Source organism: Aotus nancymaae, unplaced genomic scaffold (assembly GCF_030222135.1).
Source record: "Aotus nancymaae isolate 86718 unplaced genomic scaffold, 86718_ANA_hifiasm-v0.15.2.pri h1tg000062l, whole genome shotgun sequence".
In the NCBI taxonomy this organism is placed as follows: Eukaryota; Metazoa; Chordata; class Mammalia; order Primates; family Aotidae; genus Aotus; species Aotus nancymaae.
Genome location: NW_026988476.1, coordinates 44,392,801 through 44,411,313, shown reverse-complemented (window position 1 = coordinate 44,411,313; position 18,513 = coordinate 44,392,801). Strand labels below are relative to the sequence as shown.

General features: G+C 38.0%; 1 protein-coding gene across 2 annotated transcripts; it reads left to right on the top strand.

The window, feature by feature from the left end:
• RSL24D1 (ribosomal L24 domain containing 1) lies at positions 1 to 18,042 on the top strand. 2 transcript variants are annotated; one of them, XM_064365699.1, is made up of 6 exons: positions 1 to 55; positions 5,703 to 5,816; positions 7,489 to 7,561; positions 13,940 to 14,003; positions 15,974 to 16,059; positions 17,129 to 18,042. In XM_064365699.1, the coding sequence occupies exons 1-6, from the start codon at positions 38 to 40 to the stop codon at positions 17,200 to 17,202; spliced, it is 429 nt and encodes a 142-aa protein (XP_064221769.1). In that variant the 5' UTR covers positions 1 to 37; the 3' UTR covers positions 17,203 to 18,042. The 2 variants fall into 2 exon arrangements, with proteins under 2 accessions (XP_064221769.1, XP_012325227.1); XM_012469804.3 differs by lacking the exon at positions 1 to 55 and adding an exon at positions 678 to 828.
• Positions 18,043 to 18,513: the final 471 nt, after the last annotated feature.

The window sequence follows — 18,513 nt, the reverse complement described above, 5'->3', positions numbered from 1 at the left end:
TAGAGCCAGGCAAACACACAAATATCCATGTTTGCCTATGCACAGAAAAGCTCTGGTAGGTAATAAATGGAACTGTTTTGCCCATGGGGAGGAAGCCTGCAAGTCTGGGGCGGGAACGGTAGCTTCCTGAGAAAATGTTTGTCTACTGCATATGTATATTAATTAAAATGGCGGGGGGGGGGGTGGTGGGGAAGGCGGAGAACACCACTTTATATTAAAAAAAAATTGTTGGTTAAGTCCTTGGAGCCTCAGCGACTCAACCGTTTTCACTGCAATGTTTGACGCAACGCTGGATTGCAGGTTCTTCGCGGCTTACACCCTGCAAACCACCATGGGACGAGAATCGAGAGCTGTCTAGGGCAGGCAGTGGACAAATAAAGAGAGTGCTCTCGAGAGCACTCGGGACAAAGCACAAACCAAAGATACATAAGACATGTGTAAATGCGACTTATAGAGAGGAAAGACTAGGCGCCGTGTCAGCGAGTTCAGAAGGTGGCGCAGGACCGTATTCCCCCAAAAAGCGGTCTAGTCTGCAGCTCTGCGCCTGCGCCAAACGGCAGCGCTTTTTGACCGCGCGGCCGCCAAAGGCACAGTCGTGTTCACATCTCGTCTAAGTGACCCGCGAGAAATAAGGACGCTAGCTTTTTTCGGGTCGGGGAAGAGAAAGAAGGTCACTTCCGGCGACAGGGCTACGTCACTTCCTCCGAAGCTTGGCGTTTGGTCAGTGGGGACCCACGCGGGTTCAACATGCGTATCGAGAAGTGTTATTTCTGTTCCGGGCCCATCTACCCTGGCCACGGGATGATGTTCGTACGCAACGATTGCAAGGTGAGGGGTTAGGCGGCCGAGGCCAGCCCGCGCTTCAGCGGCTCTCCCGCTGTTCCTGGGTGCGCCGGCTCGGTGCCGGGTGCTTCTGCGTCTGCCGGGTTTGGCCCGGGTTCTTCCCGCTGTTCCTGTGGGAGGGTGGCTTAACTGGGGCTCCGGCCTCAACGCTCCGCTTCGGAAGTTTCTCCTTGCCGGTGTCCCGAGCGACGCTGGCCACCAGGCCACCTTTGGGTGGCGTTGGCAGTAAGGAGCTTCAGGAGAGATCCCAGCAACGGCCTCCTGGGAATCTTGAATGTCTGTGACGGCTGTTTGGCCACTTATGTACGTGGCCAAGTTCTTGAATCCAGCAAACTTGGTTGAGTGTATGCCCTGCCAGGCATTATACTCAGATCCGTACTAAAGTGTAGAGGTTGATGGGAGTGTTCCATATTGCTGAATGGCAGAGTTATGTATTAAGTTACTGCATGTGAGTTGGGGAGGGTCCTGTATGGAAAGACTCACAATGGAGGTGACATTTATCCTGGACCCTGAATTTTGCAGAAGAAAGAGCGGAGGGGGCCTTCTAAGTGGAAGGCAGAGAGAACGGAGCAAATACATTTGTTTGAGGAAGTGACTGGATTGTAAATGATGATAGAGCCTTGGGGGTTGGGCTACAAGTATAAATATAATAAGCCTATAAACGTAAATAAATATAAGTCCTAGTTGTGAAAGACGTTTTGAATGGTACTTGAAATTCCTGTGATATCAGAATGAATCCCATTCCTCTCTTTGTCAGAAAAACACGTTGTTTCTCAGAATTGGACCTCTTACATTTGCTTCTGAATTACTGGGCGTTTACAGATTCATGGTTTCCACCAGATCTATTGAGTGGGAATTTTTGCGGGAGGGGAAGAGTGTTTAAGAATCTGCATATTAAAGTGAATTTGACATGCTAAAGAATTAGAAGTCTGACTTCATCACCTTAGAGCTCTGTAATAGATCAAAGATATTGACCTCATTAATTATGAGCAAGGGATTCAGTTGAAAGAGAGACGAAAGCTATGTTTGGAAACATAAAAGAACGTAGAAGATTTTGAATACTTGCTCTCAGGAACGTGATAAGAAGTTTATAAAAATGAGTCAAAAGATTGCCAGGTTGGGGTCTAATTCAGAGTAGGCAGTATGGTTCTATAGATGATCTAGTTATGCTTTTGTGATTTTTGTCCAGGATGCTTGTCAGCTGAGTATTGGAAGTAGAACAGCAGATCGTGGGAGCTGTCAAGACCTGGGTATTACTGATTTGGTGGACACAGTGGAAGTTAAGTTGATGAAGTCTAGCAGGGACAGTGTTGAGTTGGTTGGGCGTCACCTTGGCCTAAGGAAGACCAGTGGATCCAGAAGAAAGCTGATGGGGGAAATAAAAGATAGAAGGCCTGAAGCACTAACAAAGAACAAGTATCTTATCTTTTCTGTGTTCTTGATTTCGAAGTCTAAATTTCCTGAGCTCCAAATCTGAATTTTCCAGTGGGCCTACTGAAAGAGAGTTCTTTAGTACCTCAGGTCTTTTTGCTGTATGAATTAATACCACTCTTAAGTGCCGGGATAGTTCTAGAAACGTGGGAGTCATCTTTGGATCTTTCACCTTTTGTATCTAGTTATCAAGTGTTACCTATTCTGCTTCTGCAAAGATAGTGCTGTCTTTGCCTTCTTTCTCCTTTCCTGCCCTAGTTCAGTTAAGGCACTTGCCACTTTTATAGCCTCTTACCTAGTCATTTTTTCTTTTTTTTGAGACAGGGTCTCACTGTCTAATGTCCAGGCTGGCGTGTAGTGGTGTGGTCATGGCTCACTGCAGTCTCAATCTCCAGGGTTTAAGCAATCCTCCCTCCTCAGCATCCTGAGTAGCTGGTACTACAGGTGTGCACCACCATGCCCAATATTAAATAAACATTTTTGTAGAGACAGGTACATTAAGTATTTTTTTTTTGTAGAGACAGGGACTTGCTATGTTGCCTAGGTTTTAACTAGTCTTTCTACCTTTATTCTCAGTTTCTGCGAGTTTTTTTTTTTTTTTTTTTTTTTTTTTTTGAGATGGAGTCTCCCTCTGTCACCAGGCTGGAGTGCAGTGGAACAATCTTGGCTCACTGCAGCCTCCACCTCCCGGGTTCAAGCGATTCTCCTGCCTCAGCTCCTGAGTAGCTGGGACTACAGGCGCATGCCGCCAAGCCCAGCTAAATTTTGTATTTTAGTAGAGATGGGTTTCACCATGTTGACCAGGGTGGTCTCAATCTCTTGATCTTGTGAACCGCCTGCTTTGGCCTCCCAAAGTGCTGGGATTATAGGCATGAGCCACCGTGCCTGGCCAAGACTGTTTTTAATAGAAGCTTCACCTTTTACTCTTCTTAGGCATAAATGGGTTAAGGGTAGTATTAATGCTAATGCTCCATATTTGCACATACTTTGCAAATAGGAAAAATACATACAGTCTTAACGAGGGCTTAATAAATGTTGAATTAGTGGAGTAAGAAAGGTTTCAAGAACTTTGAGTCCAAGGTATGGTGGATCATTTGTTAGCATGTTAGCATTTAGAGGACTAAATTAAAAGAGAAACTTGAGCCTGTAAAGCTTTGCCTGACAGGTGAGCCATCCACCTCTTACCCCACCAGATTTAACCACTTCCTCATGTGTGTTTACATATTACATCATGCCTGATTATAGCTTTATCCCGTTGTTTATATCCTAGTCAGATTGTGGATCTTACTTGATCACAGAGTGAGACTATCACATTGCTAGACTAAGCTTCTTAAGGTAGAGTACCAAGTTTTAATTGTTCTTTTTTTTAAATTTAATTAATTTATTTATTTGTTTTTTGAGACACAGCCTCTCTGTCTGCTGCCCAGGCTGGAGTGCAGTGGTGCAATTTCAGCTCACTGCAACCTCTGCCTCCCAGGTTCAAGTGATTCTCCTGCCTCAGCCTCCCTTGTAGCTGAGACTACAGGTGCACACCACCACACCCAGCTAATTTATTTTTTGTATTTTCTTTTTTTTGAGACAGAGTTTCGCTCTTGTTACCCAGGCTGGAGTGCAATGGTGCGATCTCGGCTCACCGCAACCTCCGCCTCCTGGGTTCAGGCAATTCTCTTGCCTCAGCCTCCTGAGTAGCTGGGATTACAGGCATGTGCCACCATGCCCAGCTAATTTTTTGTATTTTTAGTAGAGACGGGGTTTCACCATGTTGACCAGGATGGTCGTGATCTCTTGACCTCGGGATCCACCTGCCTCAGCCTCCCAAAGTGCTGGGATTACAGGCGTGAGCCACCGCGCCCGGCTACTTGTTCCTGTATCTTTAGCACTAGTACAACATCAGGCACTTAGATGCTCCTTATTTGCTGATTGAATCCCTTTGGCACCTCCTGTGGTTACAGTTCTCTTTAGATCCTTCATTGTGCCTTTCAGGTAATACCTATTAGATAAGGAGCCAAGTAGATTCCTCATTGGATCTTTTTGGAATTGAGAAGAGCCAGAACAAGTTTAGTCCTCCCATTAGCTAAATATTAGAAGAAGGAGTTTACCTAGGGACCATCTAGTAGTTATTAAATATGGAAGGCTTTTACTTAAAAAAGTAATCGTATTTTGGGCTGAAAATACTCAAATGAAGTATGATAATTCATTTCACAATGATTTTCATATATTCATTTTTCATTCATGATTTCATAGTAGGTTATATTTTCTAGTCTATTTGACATTAACTCAAGGATATAGACATATGTTCACTTTAGTGTCTTAGGAGAAGGCTGTCTAGGAGGTATGCATCTGGATCAGATTAAACTAATAGCAACAGTTTCTTTAAAAAAAAAATTTTTTTTTAAATTTTTATTAAAAAAATTTTAAAAAATTAAAAAAAATTTTTATTAAAAAAATTAAAAAAATTTTTTTTTGATTTGCTTTTTTTAAAATTTAAAACGTATCACAAAACCATTTAAACAGTTTCTAAGAAAACTGTCCTACACTGTGTGTAGTGACCTACTTGAAGTTCCGCAAAGGGCGGTGTATATAAAAGCTGAAAAGTATTATGATTTGTGACACATACACAGGCTTATTTAGTTTGAAGTGTTTTTACTGTTTATTTTGACCTATTTAATTATCTGTCATACCTTCTAGGTATGATAATTCAACTTAATTTTCTTTACCAAGATCCACAAATCCCAAAAAATTACTTTTCCTCTCCCCATTTCCTCCAGTGGCATATACAAATTGCAGTGTGTTGTAAGGCATTACAGAGTAACAAAACAATACTGTTAGATTTATGAAATGAGTCCTGATAAGCCATTTCAGGAGCATGTTGAAGCATCATTAAGTTGTAAGTTAGCATTATTAAAGGGTTCTGTCTTTTGGGGTGAAGGTGGAGAATTAAAGTAGTAAAGAATCTTGCTAGTAGATCTATGAATAAGTAGAAAAAAGTCTGTTATATTACCAGTTTTAGTTGCTTTTGAAATTATTTTGTGCTTTCAACAAGAAAGAGGGAAAGACTCAAAGATTTCAGAATGGTGGTTTGAAATTTTTATCCCCATTGAGGTATAGAGACAGTAAATTTTGAAAATTATCCTGAATTAAGAAACAAATAAGTGACTTTACTTAAAACTATTCCCTTTATTTTAGATAATTTACTGTTATTCTATAATGATTAGTGATTTTAAATCATATTTTCAGGGCCTTTAACCTTTGGTTGGGATGATGTTTGATAGTTAAAAAATAGTTGTTTCCATTTAATCTGATATATCTTACACATTTCTAAAAGGCAGTGTAAGTAGAAGGAAAAGTGGTTTTTGTCCAGCCACGGTAATGTCTTATGATAGAAAGTTTTAAATGTTGACTTCTCCATATTTTAACTTTTCTTCTAGGTGTTCAGATTTTGTAAATCTAAATGTCATAAAAACTTTAAAAAGAAGCGCAATCCTCGCAAACTTAGGTGGACCAAAGCATTCCGGAAAGCAGCTGGTAAAGAGCTTACAGTGGTGAGTACAGTTAGCTATCAATACAGTGTTTACACATTTCACAGTTTTAGTATTTGGAGGGTGTATTTTATTTAATCAGTCATAACAAGCCTTCCTATAACTTGATTAATAAGTGCCTTATTTGTATTTGGCTGTGGAAATAATCTCATTCTCACATGATCCTGAAAGCTGTAATTCTGTGAAGCTACTATTTTTAACTCTTGCAGACAAGGAGGAAAATTACTTAAATGGCTTGGGGTGAAGTTGGGAATTGCTACTCAAAGATTTTGAGATGCAGTTAGAAGATAAAGGTTTTCTGAACAGCAGTCAAAGCTCAGGTGAAGTTTATAATAGACTCATTTATCAGTTTCTGAATTTCCTTAGCAGGAGTTTGTATCTGAGAGCAGAGGAATTAGTAGTGTTGGTGTGAGGACTAGAGAGAAGTCCGGGGGAAGAGGATTTAATAGAATGAGCACCCATCATTAAATTGTTATATTGATTTGATAAAAGGATATTTTGAAGCTGTTCACATTCAGTCCCTGTAAAGGACGGGGATGAAATGCAGTACAGGCTACCTTTGAGGGAGGAAGATCTTTTAAACTGTCCCCTCCCTCCATGGCCTCCTTTCCCCACCAAACCTATGACTCCTTTCTGCTACTAAAGGGCAGTGTCTACAATCAATTTCCATGAAGCCCTTTCCTGGCCTCCTTAATACCAGAGCTTTGCAATGAATATAAAGAGTATTATTTGACAAGATGCAAGGCCAAATCATAATTACTATCACAAAAATAATTTTCATTCTGGGCAAGAAGAAGCATAACAGCCCGAATGCAACTGCTTGAGAAGAAACTGCCAGTCACAGCCATTTATTGGTTACCATTCACCTTGTGGCTGAGGTTATATGATCTGAATAAAGGTGTATGTAGAAAAGAAATAGCTAAATACAGAGGTAGTGCTGTTTTATATGCCTACCAGATAGATTTGAAAACCAAGATATACCTGTAGCTTTTCCAAAATTGTTTTGTGTGTTTTAAGATTAAAAAGATCATTAACTAAAAATACCAGCCGCTAGCTAGCAATGGTAACAATGTTTGGAGGGGATCTGAAGAAATGCAGGGTCTGACTTACATTCTGCACTTTAGCACCTCATTTATTTGAAGATATATTTATATAGTTTTCATACCTTTTTGCTATAATGAATAGATATTTAGGTTGAACCATATGAAATTATTTCCTTTCTCTCTCTCTCTTTTTTCTATCTCCTACAGGAAAGACATGCAATTCTTGATGTTGACTTTTTTGATCTGTGAAAAATGGCAGTTTCATATGTTTCAACATAATTCAAAGTTTTCTGGCTTTGAATCTTATCTGGGAATGGGAAATTGGGGAGGTTTTGTAGTTTGTAATCCTGATCATTGTTATATGCCCTTCTGAGGTATGGGGGTTTTAGTGTCCCCTCCTCTCCCTTTGAGAATCACTGGTATGTAGAGAGATGTTTTCAGTAGGCTGTCTTGTACATGGAGGTGTGTAAAGAGAAAAAGTTTGAAAACCTATATTCTCTGAGATCTCCCTGAGAGGTGTATCTTGATGTATGTTCACTCAGAACACTTATGAAAAGGAAGATGTTTTAAGAAATGTTTCCTTTCTACCTTTCTTAAAACCTTATTTTTATCTCCTCTGTTCCCTCTTACAGGATAATTCATTTGAATTTGAAAAGCGTAGAAATGAACCTATCAAATACCAGCGAGAGCTATGGAATAAAACTAGTAAGTCACAAAGAAATACCAGTAATTTTGAGGAGAGACTGGTTTTGGAATATTACCTTAACTTTAAGTGTCATTTTGTTGTTTAAATATTGAATTTTCCATTTTTCATTTCTTGGCTTTTATTATTTTAACCTCATTTTAATGGTTCTGTTGTAGTCATTTATCAAATTTTTTTTTAGAATTGGTCAGTGTGTTCACTTTGCAATAATGTAGTTATTAACATTGATACTAGTTTAAGTGTCCACACAGAGATGTAAAAACATACATAAGGCTGAAAAGAGTAGAGATGGAAAATACTGTTTTAGGGTGAGCATGAGACAGTTAAAATACACATAAACCTAACACACTTTACATGTTTAGACCACATAGTTTAGGATATAAACTTGTACTCTGTATACCTTGTAAAGGTCAGTGCTTCTTTAAAATTAAAAAGTATGGCACTTAACGTCATCATTACAAGTGTTCTGAGATAATTTCTAAGTGTTTGACTTAGGTAAAAAATGAAGTTACAATCTACTGAAATTAAAAGCAATAATACCTAGTTCTTGTCTTTTTTTTTTTTTTTCCGAAGTAGGCAGAGACTTTAATGAAAAACGTCCCATGTGTAGAAAAAGTTAATCCCTTGAGCTAGCTTGTAGATTCCACCACGTTTGTGTATGTTTGGGACCCTTGGCCCTGCTTTTTTTTTTTTTGAGACAGAAAGTCTTGCTGTGTCCCCCAGGCTGGAGTGCAGTGATGTGATCTCGGCTCACTGCAATCTCTGCCTCCTAGGTTCAAGCAGTTCTCCTGTCTCAGCCTCCCAGGTAGCTGGGATTACAGGCACCTGCTACAACACCTGGCTAATTTTTGTATTTTTAGTAGAGGCTGGATTTCGCCATGTTGGCCAGGGTGGCCTTGGAACTCCTGACCTCAAGTGATCCACCTGTCTTGGCCTCCCAAAGTGCTGGGATTACAGGCGTGAGTCACTGCACTCAGCCCAGCCCTGCCTTCTTTTCTTCCTTTGGCTACCTTCATGCATCCTATGGCCCTTTCTAGTATTGGGTGTGGGGGTGATGTGGTTTGTTAACCAGAGTCTGTAAGGCTAAGAATTCCACGAACTTTATTACTCTCCTAATGGATCATGGGCAGGGCATCCGTTTCTGTATTCCGGTTAGTCATGAGACTTCAGGAGAAGAATTGAAAATTTGTGGACCTTTGTAGTAGTATTCAACACCTTCTAAAGCAGGGGCATCCAATCTTTTGGCTTCCCTGGGCCACATTGGAAGAAGAATTGTCTTGGGGCACACATAAAATACACTAACACTAATGACAGCTGGTGAGCTAAGGGGGAAAAAAAAAAAAGAAAGAACTCTTTATATTTTTTTTTTTTTTTTTTTTTTTTGAGACGGAGTTTCGCTCGTTACCCAGGCTGGAGTGCAATGGCGCGATCTCGGCTCACCGCAACCTCCGCCTCCTGGGTTCAGGCAATTCTCCTGCCTCAGCCTCCTGAGTAGCTGGGATTACAGGCACGCGCCACCGTGCCCAGCTAATTTTTTGTATTAGTAGAGACGGGGTTTCACCATGTTGACCAGGATGGTCTCGATCTCTTGACCTCGTGATCCACCCGCCTCGGCCTCCCAAAGTGCTGGGATTACAGGCTTGAGCCACCGCGCCCGGCCAGAACTCTTTATATTTTAAGAAAGTTTACGAATTTATGTTGGACTGTGGGTTGGACAAGCTTGTTCTAAAGCTTTGTTTATGCTGAACCATGTGGAGAATATATTTTTAAAAAATTTTTATTTTTTCCTTTCTTTTTTTCTTTTTCTTTCTTTCTTTTTCATTTTAGAGATGGAGTCTCGCTCTGTTGCCCAGGCTGGAGTGCAGTGGCTCAATCTCAGCTCACTGCAACCTCCACCTCTCAGGTTCAAGCGATTCTCCTGCCTCAGCCTCCTGAGTAGCTGGGACTACAGGTGCATGCCACCACACCTGTATTTTTTTGTATTTTTAGTAGTGACAGGGTTTCACCGTGTTAGCCAGGATGGTCTTGATCTCCTGATCTTGTGATCTACCCACTTTGGCCTCCCAAAGTGCTGGGATTACAGGCGTGAGCCACCATGCCCGGCCTGCAATTGCCTTTTCTATAGATAGACCTAATTATTGTGCCCTTTGGGTCTCCCCCACCCCCTTTTTAAAAAATAAGGTCTTTTCCTTCTGCTTTATAATTAGAAGAAGAGTTAATATCTGAAAAGCAGTTGATTTTATTGGGTTTATTTGGTAAGGAAATAACACTGATTCAAACTCAAAGATTTCTAAAGAGATTAACTTACAAGATTCTTAAATTAATTTCAAAAGGCACCCTTGTCAAGGACATTGGAAAGTCCTGAAGCATTTCTTTCTTTCTTTTTTTTTTTTTTTGAGACAAAATCTTACTCTGACACCCAGGCTGGAGGCAGTGGCCTGATCTTGGCTCACTGCAACCTCCGCCTCCTGGGTTCAAGCAGTTTTCCTGCCTCAGCCTCCTGAGGAGCTGGGATTAGAGGCACATGCTGCCCTGCCTGGCTAATTTTTTTTATATTTTAGTAGAGATGGGTTTTCGCCATGTTGCCCAGGCTGGTTGTGAACTCCTGAGCTCGGGCAGTCTGCCTGCCTTGGTCTCCAAAAGTGCTAGGGTTACAGGTGTGAGCCATCACACCCGGCCAGTCCTGAAGCATTTTCTGGACTAAATTCAGTTTTATTTCATTTGACCTTTGTTTTTGTTGTTGTTGTTATTACATGAAGACAGCAGCTCCAGATCATTTTTACATATTTTATAACTACTTTTACTTAGTAGGTATTTAGTTTGTTGTTAAAATTGAGGTGCATGTCCTATTTTAGTGATACATGAATAATCAGTTCTGTGGTCCTTCATGCTGGTTTCGTGTTATTTACATTACTTGAGAGAAATACTGCTGTGTTCTGTAAGACTTCACATACTGTAATGGTAATATTCTCTGCATTTCTTAATTTACTTTAATTCAGTGCACATTTATTAAGCACTACCTGGGTCATACAGAGATGAACAGGTCACACACAGCCTCCGCCCTCTAAGTGCATTTACCAAGTACTCCTATTTTATTGTTTCTGTTGGGTTTTATTACAGAGTCTCATTCTCCTGCCCCCCTCATTTATACCTAGTGGTAGCTGATGAGCTCAGGGTAAAAAAAACTGCGGTAAATCTGTAAATGCTGTAAGAAGCAGTGCTCTATTGATTTTTTCTTTTTTTCCCCCTGCACTGATTCTGCTTTCCTTTTTACTGGGGTCCTAAAAATAGATTTTTCTAAGAAGATTTGCTAGGTGCACAGTATGAGTGAGTGCTGGGTGCATATTATGAGGGTCTTTGGAATTTAAGATTGTTTCCTAGTGTTTTACACAATAAAAGTTGTCAGTAGGGTTCCAGAAAAATACTCACTAAGAGATTCATTGATTCCCTACACCTCTCATATTTCAACATCATTTTGTCATAAACTGATCTGTTGACAAGAGTTTTATATCCATTGCTTACTTACATTGTCAAATTGTGTGAGGATATGGATTGAACAACCTTTGTTAAGGTGCTGATTTTTATTTTAACTTTTTACATATTTTATTTTTGTTTAAAAAATTTTTTTTAATCTCAATAGCTTTTGGGGTACAAGTGTTTATTCTGTTTACATGGATTAATTGTAGAGTGGTGAAATCTGAGATTTTAGTGCATCCATCTCCTGAGTGTGCATTGTACCCAATATATAGTTTTTACCTTTTACCCTGCCCCACTCCCCTTTCATTATATCACTCTGTATGCCTTTGTTTGCCCATAGCTTAGCTCCCACTTACAAGTGAGAATATACAGTATTAAGGTTTTTGTTCCTGGGTTACTTCACTTAGAAGAATGGCCTCCAGCTCCATCCAAGTTGTTGCAAAAGACATTATTTTGTTCTTTTTTTTGGCTGAGTACTATTCCATGGTGTATAAATACCACATTTTCTTTACCCACTCATTGGTTGATGGGCACTTAGGTTGGTTCCATATCTTTGCAGTTGTGAATTGTGCTGTCAGATGCTTCTTAGGTTCAAAATGTTTCAATCTTCTGGAATTTTTGGAAATAACGATGGAATATTCTTTGGAAAGGATCTTCCTGCCCCTTGTGTTTATTTCCCTTCTAAGTAACTTTAAAATGTGGAAATGCTTCTGAATACTAGACCTTGTCCTTATTTTTGCTGAAAGACAAAGAAAAAAGTTGTATATCCAGCGTATTACTAATTCTGAGCTACAGCATATGCAGATTTATAGTTGACATTTTCTTACAGTTATTTATAGAAACATTGTTTTAATATTAGAGGTCTCAAAGATTGTCCTGGGGGTTTTGGTTAAAATGTAGATTCAGATATAGTAGGTTTGTGTGGGCCTGAAATCCTTTATTTCTAACAAGCTCCAAAATGATGCCACTGTTACTGGTCCCAGACTACATTTTTTTAAAAAGTTTTTTTTTTTTTTTGACCTAATTTCAGAGTACAGAAAAGTTGCAGGAGTTCTCTAATCTCCTTCATCCAGATTCCCTGAATGCTAACGTTTTTTTGAATTAATTTTTTCTCTTTGTGTCTCTTTCTCTAGTATATGATATTTTTCTGAGCTGTTTAAACATACATAATGCTTCTTTATCCCTAGTTTAATATGCATTTCCAGAAATAAGAGCATTCTCTCACATAACCACACTGCAATTATTAATATCAAGATTAACATTGGTAGAATATTATTACCTAATCTTAGACCTATTCATATTTCTCCTATTGTCCCAGTAATAGCCTTTATTGCAAAATTTTTAAGAATAGTATATGTCATGTCTCTTTAATCTCTTTTAATCTGGAACATTGCCTGAGTTTGTCTTTATATTTCATAATATTGACAGTTTTGAAGAATATGTATGGGCCAAGTGTTTGGTATAAAATTCCTTAATTGCATTTTGTTTGATGTTTCCTTAAGATTAGGTTTAGATAATGCACATTTGGTAAGAGCACCAGAGATTTGATGCTGAGTTTTTTCAGTGTTTTGTCAGGAGGCATAAGCTGTCTGTTAGTTCCATTACTAGCAGTGTTAACCTTGATCATTAGGTTAAGGTGGTGTCTGCCAGGTTTTTCCACTGGAGAGTTACTGTTTTACTCTTTTTAATTTGTAAGTATACTTTTGGGAGATGCTTTAAGATTTTGTTGGCCAGGAGTGGTGGCCCACGCCTGTAATCCCAGCACTTTGGGAGGCTGAGGCGGGAGGATCATGAGGTCAGGAGATCGAGACCATCCTGGCCAACATGGTGAAACCCTGTCTCTACTAAAAATACAAAAATTAGCGGGGCGTGGTGGCATGTGCCTGTAATCCCAGCTACTTGGGAGGCTGAGGCAGGAGAACCACTTGAACCAGGGAGATTGCAGTGAGCCGGGATCATGCCACTGTTCTCCAGCCTGGCAACAGAGTGAGACTCAGTCTCAAAAAAAAAAATACTCTATAAATATCTTATTTAGATCTACAGGCTACACTTTAAGGAGCTAGATTAGAAGTGGTGGTGTCTAAGCTATGGAGCACTTAAAATGTGACTAAATTGTGGTGTGCTGTAAATGTAAAATGAATGATGAATTTTAAGACAATATGAAAACAGGAATACAGTATTTCACTAATAATTTTATATATATTACATGCTAAATGACAGTATTTTGGAAATTTGGGTTAAACAAAGTATATCATTAAATTTCTACCTGTTCCTTTTTACTTTAAAAAATATGGCTACTGAAAAATTTAAAATTTCATATGTGGTTTGTTTTTTATTGGATAGAGCTGATAGTAATTTTAGAGCGTGGTTGGACTCAGCCCCCTTTTAGCCAGTGCTCCTGCAGACATTTTCCAAAACAGTTGGATTTTTGTGGTTGAGAACATTTTAGTATTGATTGTTTGGTTCATTCTGCCAATGTCATGTGGTGACCATATCCCAGGCACTGTAAGTGTTCATAACCAGAAAGGTGCTGTCTTTCTTTATTCATGGAAATTACAAGTTATGAATGGGATTAGTTGTCAGCAGTCCAAGTTATCTTTATAAAAAAACATTTGAAAAGCATTGGATTGGTTTAAAGTGAAGGAAAATTTAACAGCAATAGAGACTTTTTTCCAAATAAAAATTAAAGAAGTGATAATTGTGAAAGAGAATGTTGACAGTGATGATAGCCATGAGTATATACCTTCTTCAGCTTTTTGAGTAGGGATTGTTTTTGTAAGGATTTTTTTTCATGTAAATTCATTTCTAAATCAGAATAATAAAGAAGTGTTTGTTAATGTAGTTGTTGATCTTACTGCTTGAATGTGCATACATTTGTTAATAACTTGTGAATTTTTTTGTAGTTGATGCAATGAAGAGAGTTGAAGAGATCAAACAGAAACGCCAAGCTAAATTTATAATGAACAGGTATGAATATTTGTATGGAGTAACTTTTGGAAAATAATGACTAGTAGATATTTAGAGGCATTAGTATTTTTTTTTTAACTTTTTATTTTGACATAACTTCAGACTTACCAAAAACTTCCAGGAATAATATGAAGGACTCTTGTATATTCTGCTAGCGTTTTACATTTACTTTATCCTTGTCACAATGTATGGAAGTCATAGTGCTTTTTCCTTCTAAGTTTACTTAAGTGTATATAACCTAAAAATAAGAACATTCTCTTAAACACAGTGTGGTTATCTATCAGTCAGGAAATTAACATTGATGTAATACTAACCTTGTTTAGACCTCACCAGTTATTCTGATTACATCCATGGCAACAGAAAGTCCTTCATATTTCTTCAGCCTCTTTTAATTTGGACAGTTTCTCATCTTTCTTTATTTTACATGACATTGATAGTTTTGAAGAATATAGGTCAGGTTATTGTGTAGAATGTTCTTCAATTTGGGTTTATCTGATATCTTCCTCATTAGATTTAGGCTAGGTACCTTTTGCCGGGGTGTCACAGAAATGATGGCGTATCCTTCTCATGCATCGTATCAGGAAGCACATGATGTCACTTTGCTGATGATGTTAACTTTGATCACTTGATTAAGGTGATGTCTGTCAGGTTTCTCCACTGCAAGATTACTACTTTGTTTTCCTTATAAACAGTACATGTCTTGTGGGAGATACAAAGAGATTCAATAAAGAGCCTGTTACTTCTCACACTTGTACCTACTGGTTTTAGCTTTCCTTAGAGTCTTGTCTGAATCAGTTACTATTATTGTGATTGTTGCCAAATGGTGGTTTTTCTAATTTCATCATTTCTTCTACATTTTGTAGTTGACTTTCTCATGTGAGAAAGAGCTTTTCCTTTTCTATCAATTTCAAGATTTATTCCTTTATTCATATTACATCTGTGTGTATTTATGGATTCTTATTGGGTTATAATTCTTTATTGTCATTATTTATTTCGATGTTCTAAGTGGCCCAAGTTTGGCCTGTGGGAATTCCTTTGACTGACTCTCATGTCATTTTGACAATTCTCATCATTCTTTGAGTGCATTCATGTTTTACAGCTAACAAGATGTTTCAAGACTCATCTTTTGCTTCCTTTTCCCCAGCCTGGAATCAGCCTTTTTTTCAGAGCAGGGTCATTAGCTTTTAAACTAATTGCTGTGGAATACATCATGGAGAAGAAGCATGTGCTAGCATCTTTCTGGCTTAAAAATGTTAAAGCATTTTAGAAAAATGTTTGAGAACTAGTTTGTTAGCATTTCTGTTGAATATCATGTGTTTTGTGCTCTTGTAATTACCAAATAGTTTTTAAAAAATTATATAACAGAGACTTATGTATATGAGGAGAAAAGATCTAGGCACTTCAACAGTAGAGGTTGTTTTATGTAGTACAGCACTACTTCTTTTCATGAGTCACATCCTTCATTTACTCAGCAAATATATATTGAGCCTCCATTTTGTGCCAGACTAGGTACAAAGGGATACAGTGATTGAATGAACAAATTTTGTGGTAGGATAAGAATCCTATTTTAAGCTAATTATGAACTAAAAAGCCACTTTGATTTTGAGTTGTTAGGGAAGTAAGTGTACATTTGTGAGGGCTTAATAGGTGACCTTACCTTAGATTTGGGAATAACTGTAAGGTATGTATCTCTTTTATATTAACTTATACCTGTTAAGTTCACCGCTTGCCATTTGGGAATAATTTGAGAGAACTGAGAGGCTCTTTGTTGACTTGGGGTTGATGTTCCTGCTGGACGGGGGGCATTGTGGGGAGAAGAAAGGGGAATGAACAGAAGGGCAGCCATGATGTTTCGATTCCCCATCTGTGTGGTTAACTTAAGTGCAGAATTTAGAAGCTGTATTGTGAATTGATGCCTCTTAAAGAAGTGTTAGTAACTGAAATTTTGGCTTTAATGTGTTTTATTAAAGACTGAAGAAAAATAAAGAGCTACAGAAAGTTCAGGATATCAAAGAAGTCAAGCAAAACATCCATCTGATCCGAGCCCCTCTTGCTGGTGAGTATTACATTACACTACACAGGAGTTCTCTGCTTTAAGAAGAAAACTGAAAACATCTAGATTTTTGAGGTCTGTGTATTTGGGTACCAACTAACTGGGTATTTTTTCCTTTAAATATCATCTTAGTAAATTTATGATATGATTTGTAAAAAGGTAATTTATTCAGTATATTTTCCAGTTGCAGTCAATCTATTGATATGGTGTTTCCTTTTTCCCTTCATTGAATTCTATGTTCTGTATCTCCCCAAGTTAAGCAAAATGATTTGAGTAATAATTTTATAGATGATTTTTGTCTCATACTTGTTTTGATTAAAGAACTATTTTATATTAGTGGTTCTCAACCTTTGGTTGGTACAGGAATTACCAACTTGGGGAACTTAAATACATAGGCCCAGGCTCTTTGAGTCTGGGCTGCTGGTAGTAGCATTCCAGGTGATTCTGATTCTAAAATTTGGACTACTGTTTCTTTTACTCAGCTGACACCAAGTACAGCTAGATCACTTAAAGGGAAAGAAATCTTGTCTAAACCTTAGTAAAGGTCAAATTCTGTAACCACATGTTGAGTACATTTGTGTAAATCTACTTGTATTATTTTTGTACCAAATTTTATTAAAACAAAATAGACAAAATTCTGGAGCATTTGTTTTACATATACATAACAAATTGATAGCCAAAAAGCACCAGAAATGAACGATCGTTATCTAATTTTTTAGTTAATTCTCTTTGAGGTAGATAGGACAGTGTTAAGAGCAGGGACCGTGGATCCAGGTGGCTGAGGTTCACATACCAGTGGTTTGACTTAGATGACTTTGTAGTTGAGTGACCTTCAGCAAGTTAATCTGTCTTGGAGCCTAAGTTTTCTCATATTTAAAATGGGGATTGTTATGAGGGTGAAATGAGCAAATGTATGTAGAATGTCTATTTGATGCATGGCTAGCTATTATTAAATTTCTTACGAATGACTAATATTACTTTAAAACACACAGGATCCTCTATAAAGTTTTGATGTGTTGATGTAAGGTCACATTGAATTAAGTTTTTTATTTTTTACTTATTTTTCTTAAAGGCAAAGGGAAACATTTGGAAGAGAAAATGGTACAGCAGTTGCAAGAGGATGTGGATATGGAAGACGCTTCTTAAAAATCTCTGTAACCATTTCTTTTATGTGCATTTGAAAATACCCTTTGGACACTTGGAACTGCTAAATTATTAGTTTATTTTTTACATAAGGTCACTTAAATGAAAAGTGATTAAAATATATCTTTTCTACATTGCCATCTATAAAACATCAGATATTACTGATGTTACATTGCATCTCAGTGTTAAATCTTCACTGACAGATGTACTTACGTAAATCATGAAAATTCTGCTTATAACTGTAGAAGTGAATTGTGGATGTAAAATGCTGATTCCATTTGGATAATGGCACAGGGCAGCCTTTGTATAGTAAGTAATGGCAAAAATTCATGGTTAGTGATGTATAAAATAAAATATTCTTTGCATTAAAATACTCCCTTTATTAATGTTATAGAAGAGGGGATATGACAAGGAAATAACAATTTGTTTGACAGTGTCAAATACTATTTTGATTTTAGTATTTCCTGTTTTGGTTTATTTGCATCTCAGAAGAGCATAATGATATTGTTTGATGAAGCCAAATTGTGCTGGACTGTTTTGACCTGGTTTAACCCTTCTCATAGGTAGTTTTGGATGTTGGGGATGAGAACTTAATAATCTTTGCCTGGAGTGACACTACACTCTAGAATTTCCACTTTGGAGAATACTCAGTTCCAACTTGTGATTCTAGTAGAACAAACTTTATTTTTCTAGCCTACCAATGATCTAGAAGCAGAGAAATCCCAATGCCTTTTAAAAGTTACGTGGTTTTCTTTTAAAAAGCTCCCGTTTTTGGAAAGTAGAATTTATGGGTACAACATCTGTTCATTATTTGCACATAAAATAAAACCATTCAAAAAGTAATGCTGGTATTTATTATTTAAAAGTACTAAACAAAGATATGAAGTATTGATTACGTAGAAGAAAACGTCCTCCAAAGATACTGCTTATGTAAGAGATACATTTAAAGAGAAATAGATACTTAATGTTTAATGTTTCAGTGTTTTTACATTGTTTACAATTTTAAGTATGTTTCTTTTTCTTTTTTTTTTTCTTACTGCATTTTAGGTTTTGGGGTACATGTGAAGGACATGCAAGATTGTTGCATAGGTACACACATGGCAGTGTGATTTGCTGCCTTCCTCCCCATCACCTATATCTGGCATTTCCCCCCATGCTATCTCTCCCCAACTCCCCAGCCTCTGCTGTCCTTCCCCTGTTTCCCCCCGACAGACCCCAGTGTGTGATGCTCCCCTCCCTGTGTCCATGTATTCTCATTGTTCAACACCCATTTATGAGTGAGAACATGTGGTATTTGATTTTCTGTTCTTGTGT

Bases quoted from the DNA above. Each gene is read 5' to 3' on its own strand.
- RSL24D1 (XM_012469804.3), top strand. From the start codon at position 748: ATGCGTATCGAGAAGTGTTATTTCTGTTCCGGGCCCATCTACCCTGGC. The intron at 5,817-7,488 runs GTGAGTACAGTT...TCCCTCTTACAG, and splicing joins CTGGTAAAGAGCTTACAGTG to GATAATTCATTTGAATTTGA. The intron at 14,004-15,973 runs GTATGAATATTT...GTTTTATTAAAG, and splicing joins GCTAAATTTATAATGAACAG to ACTGAAGAAAAATAAAGAGC.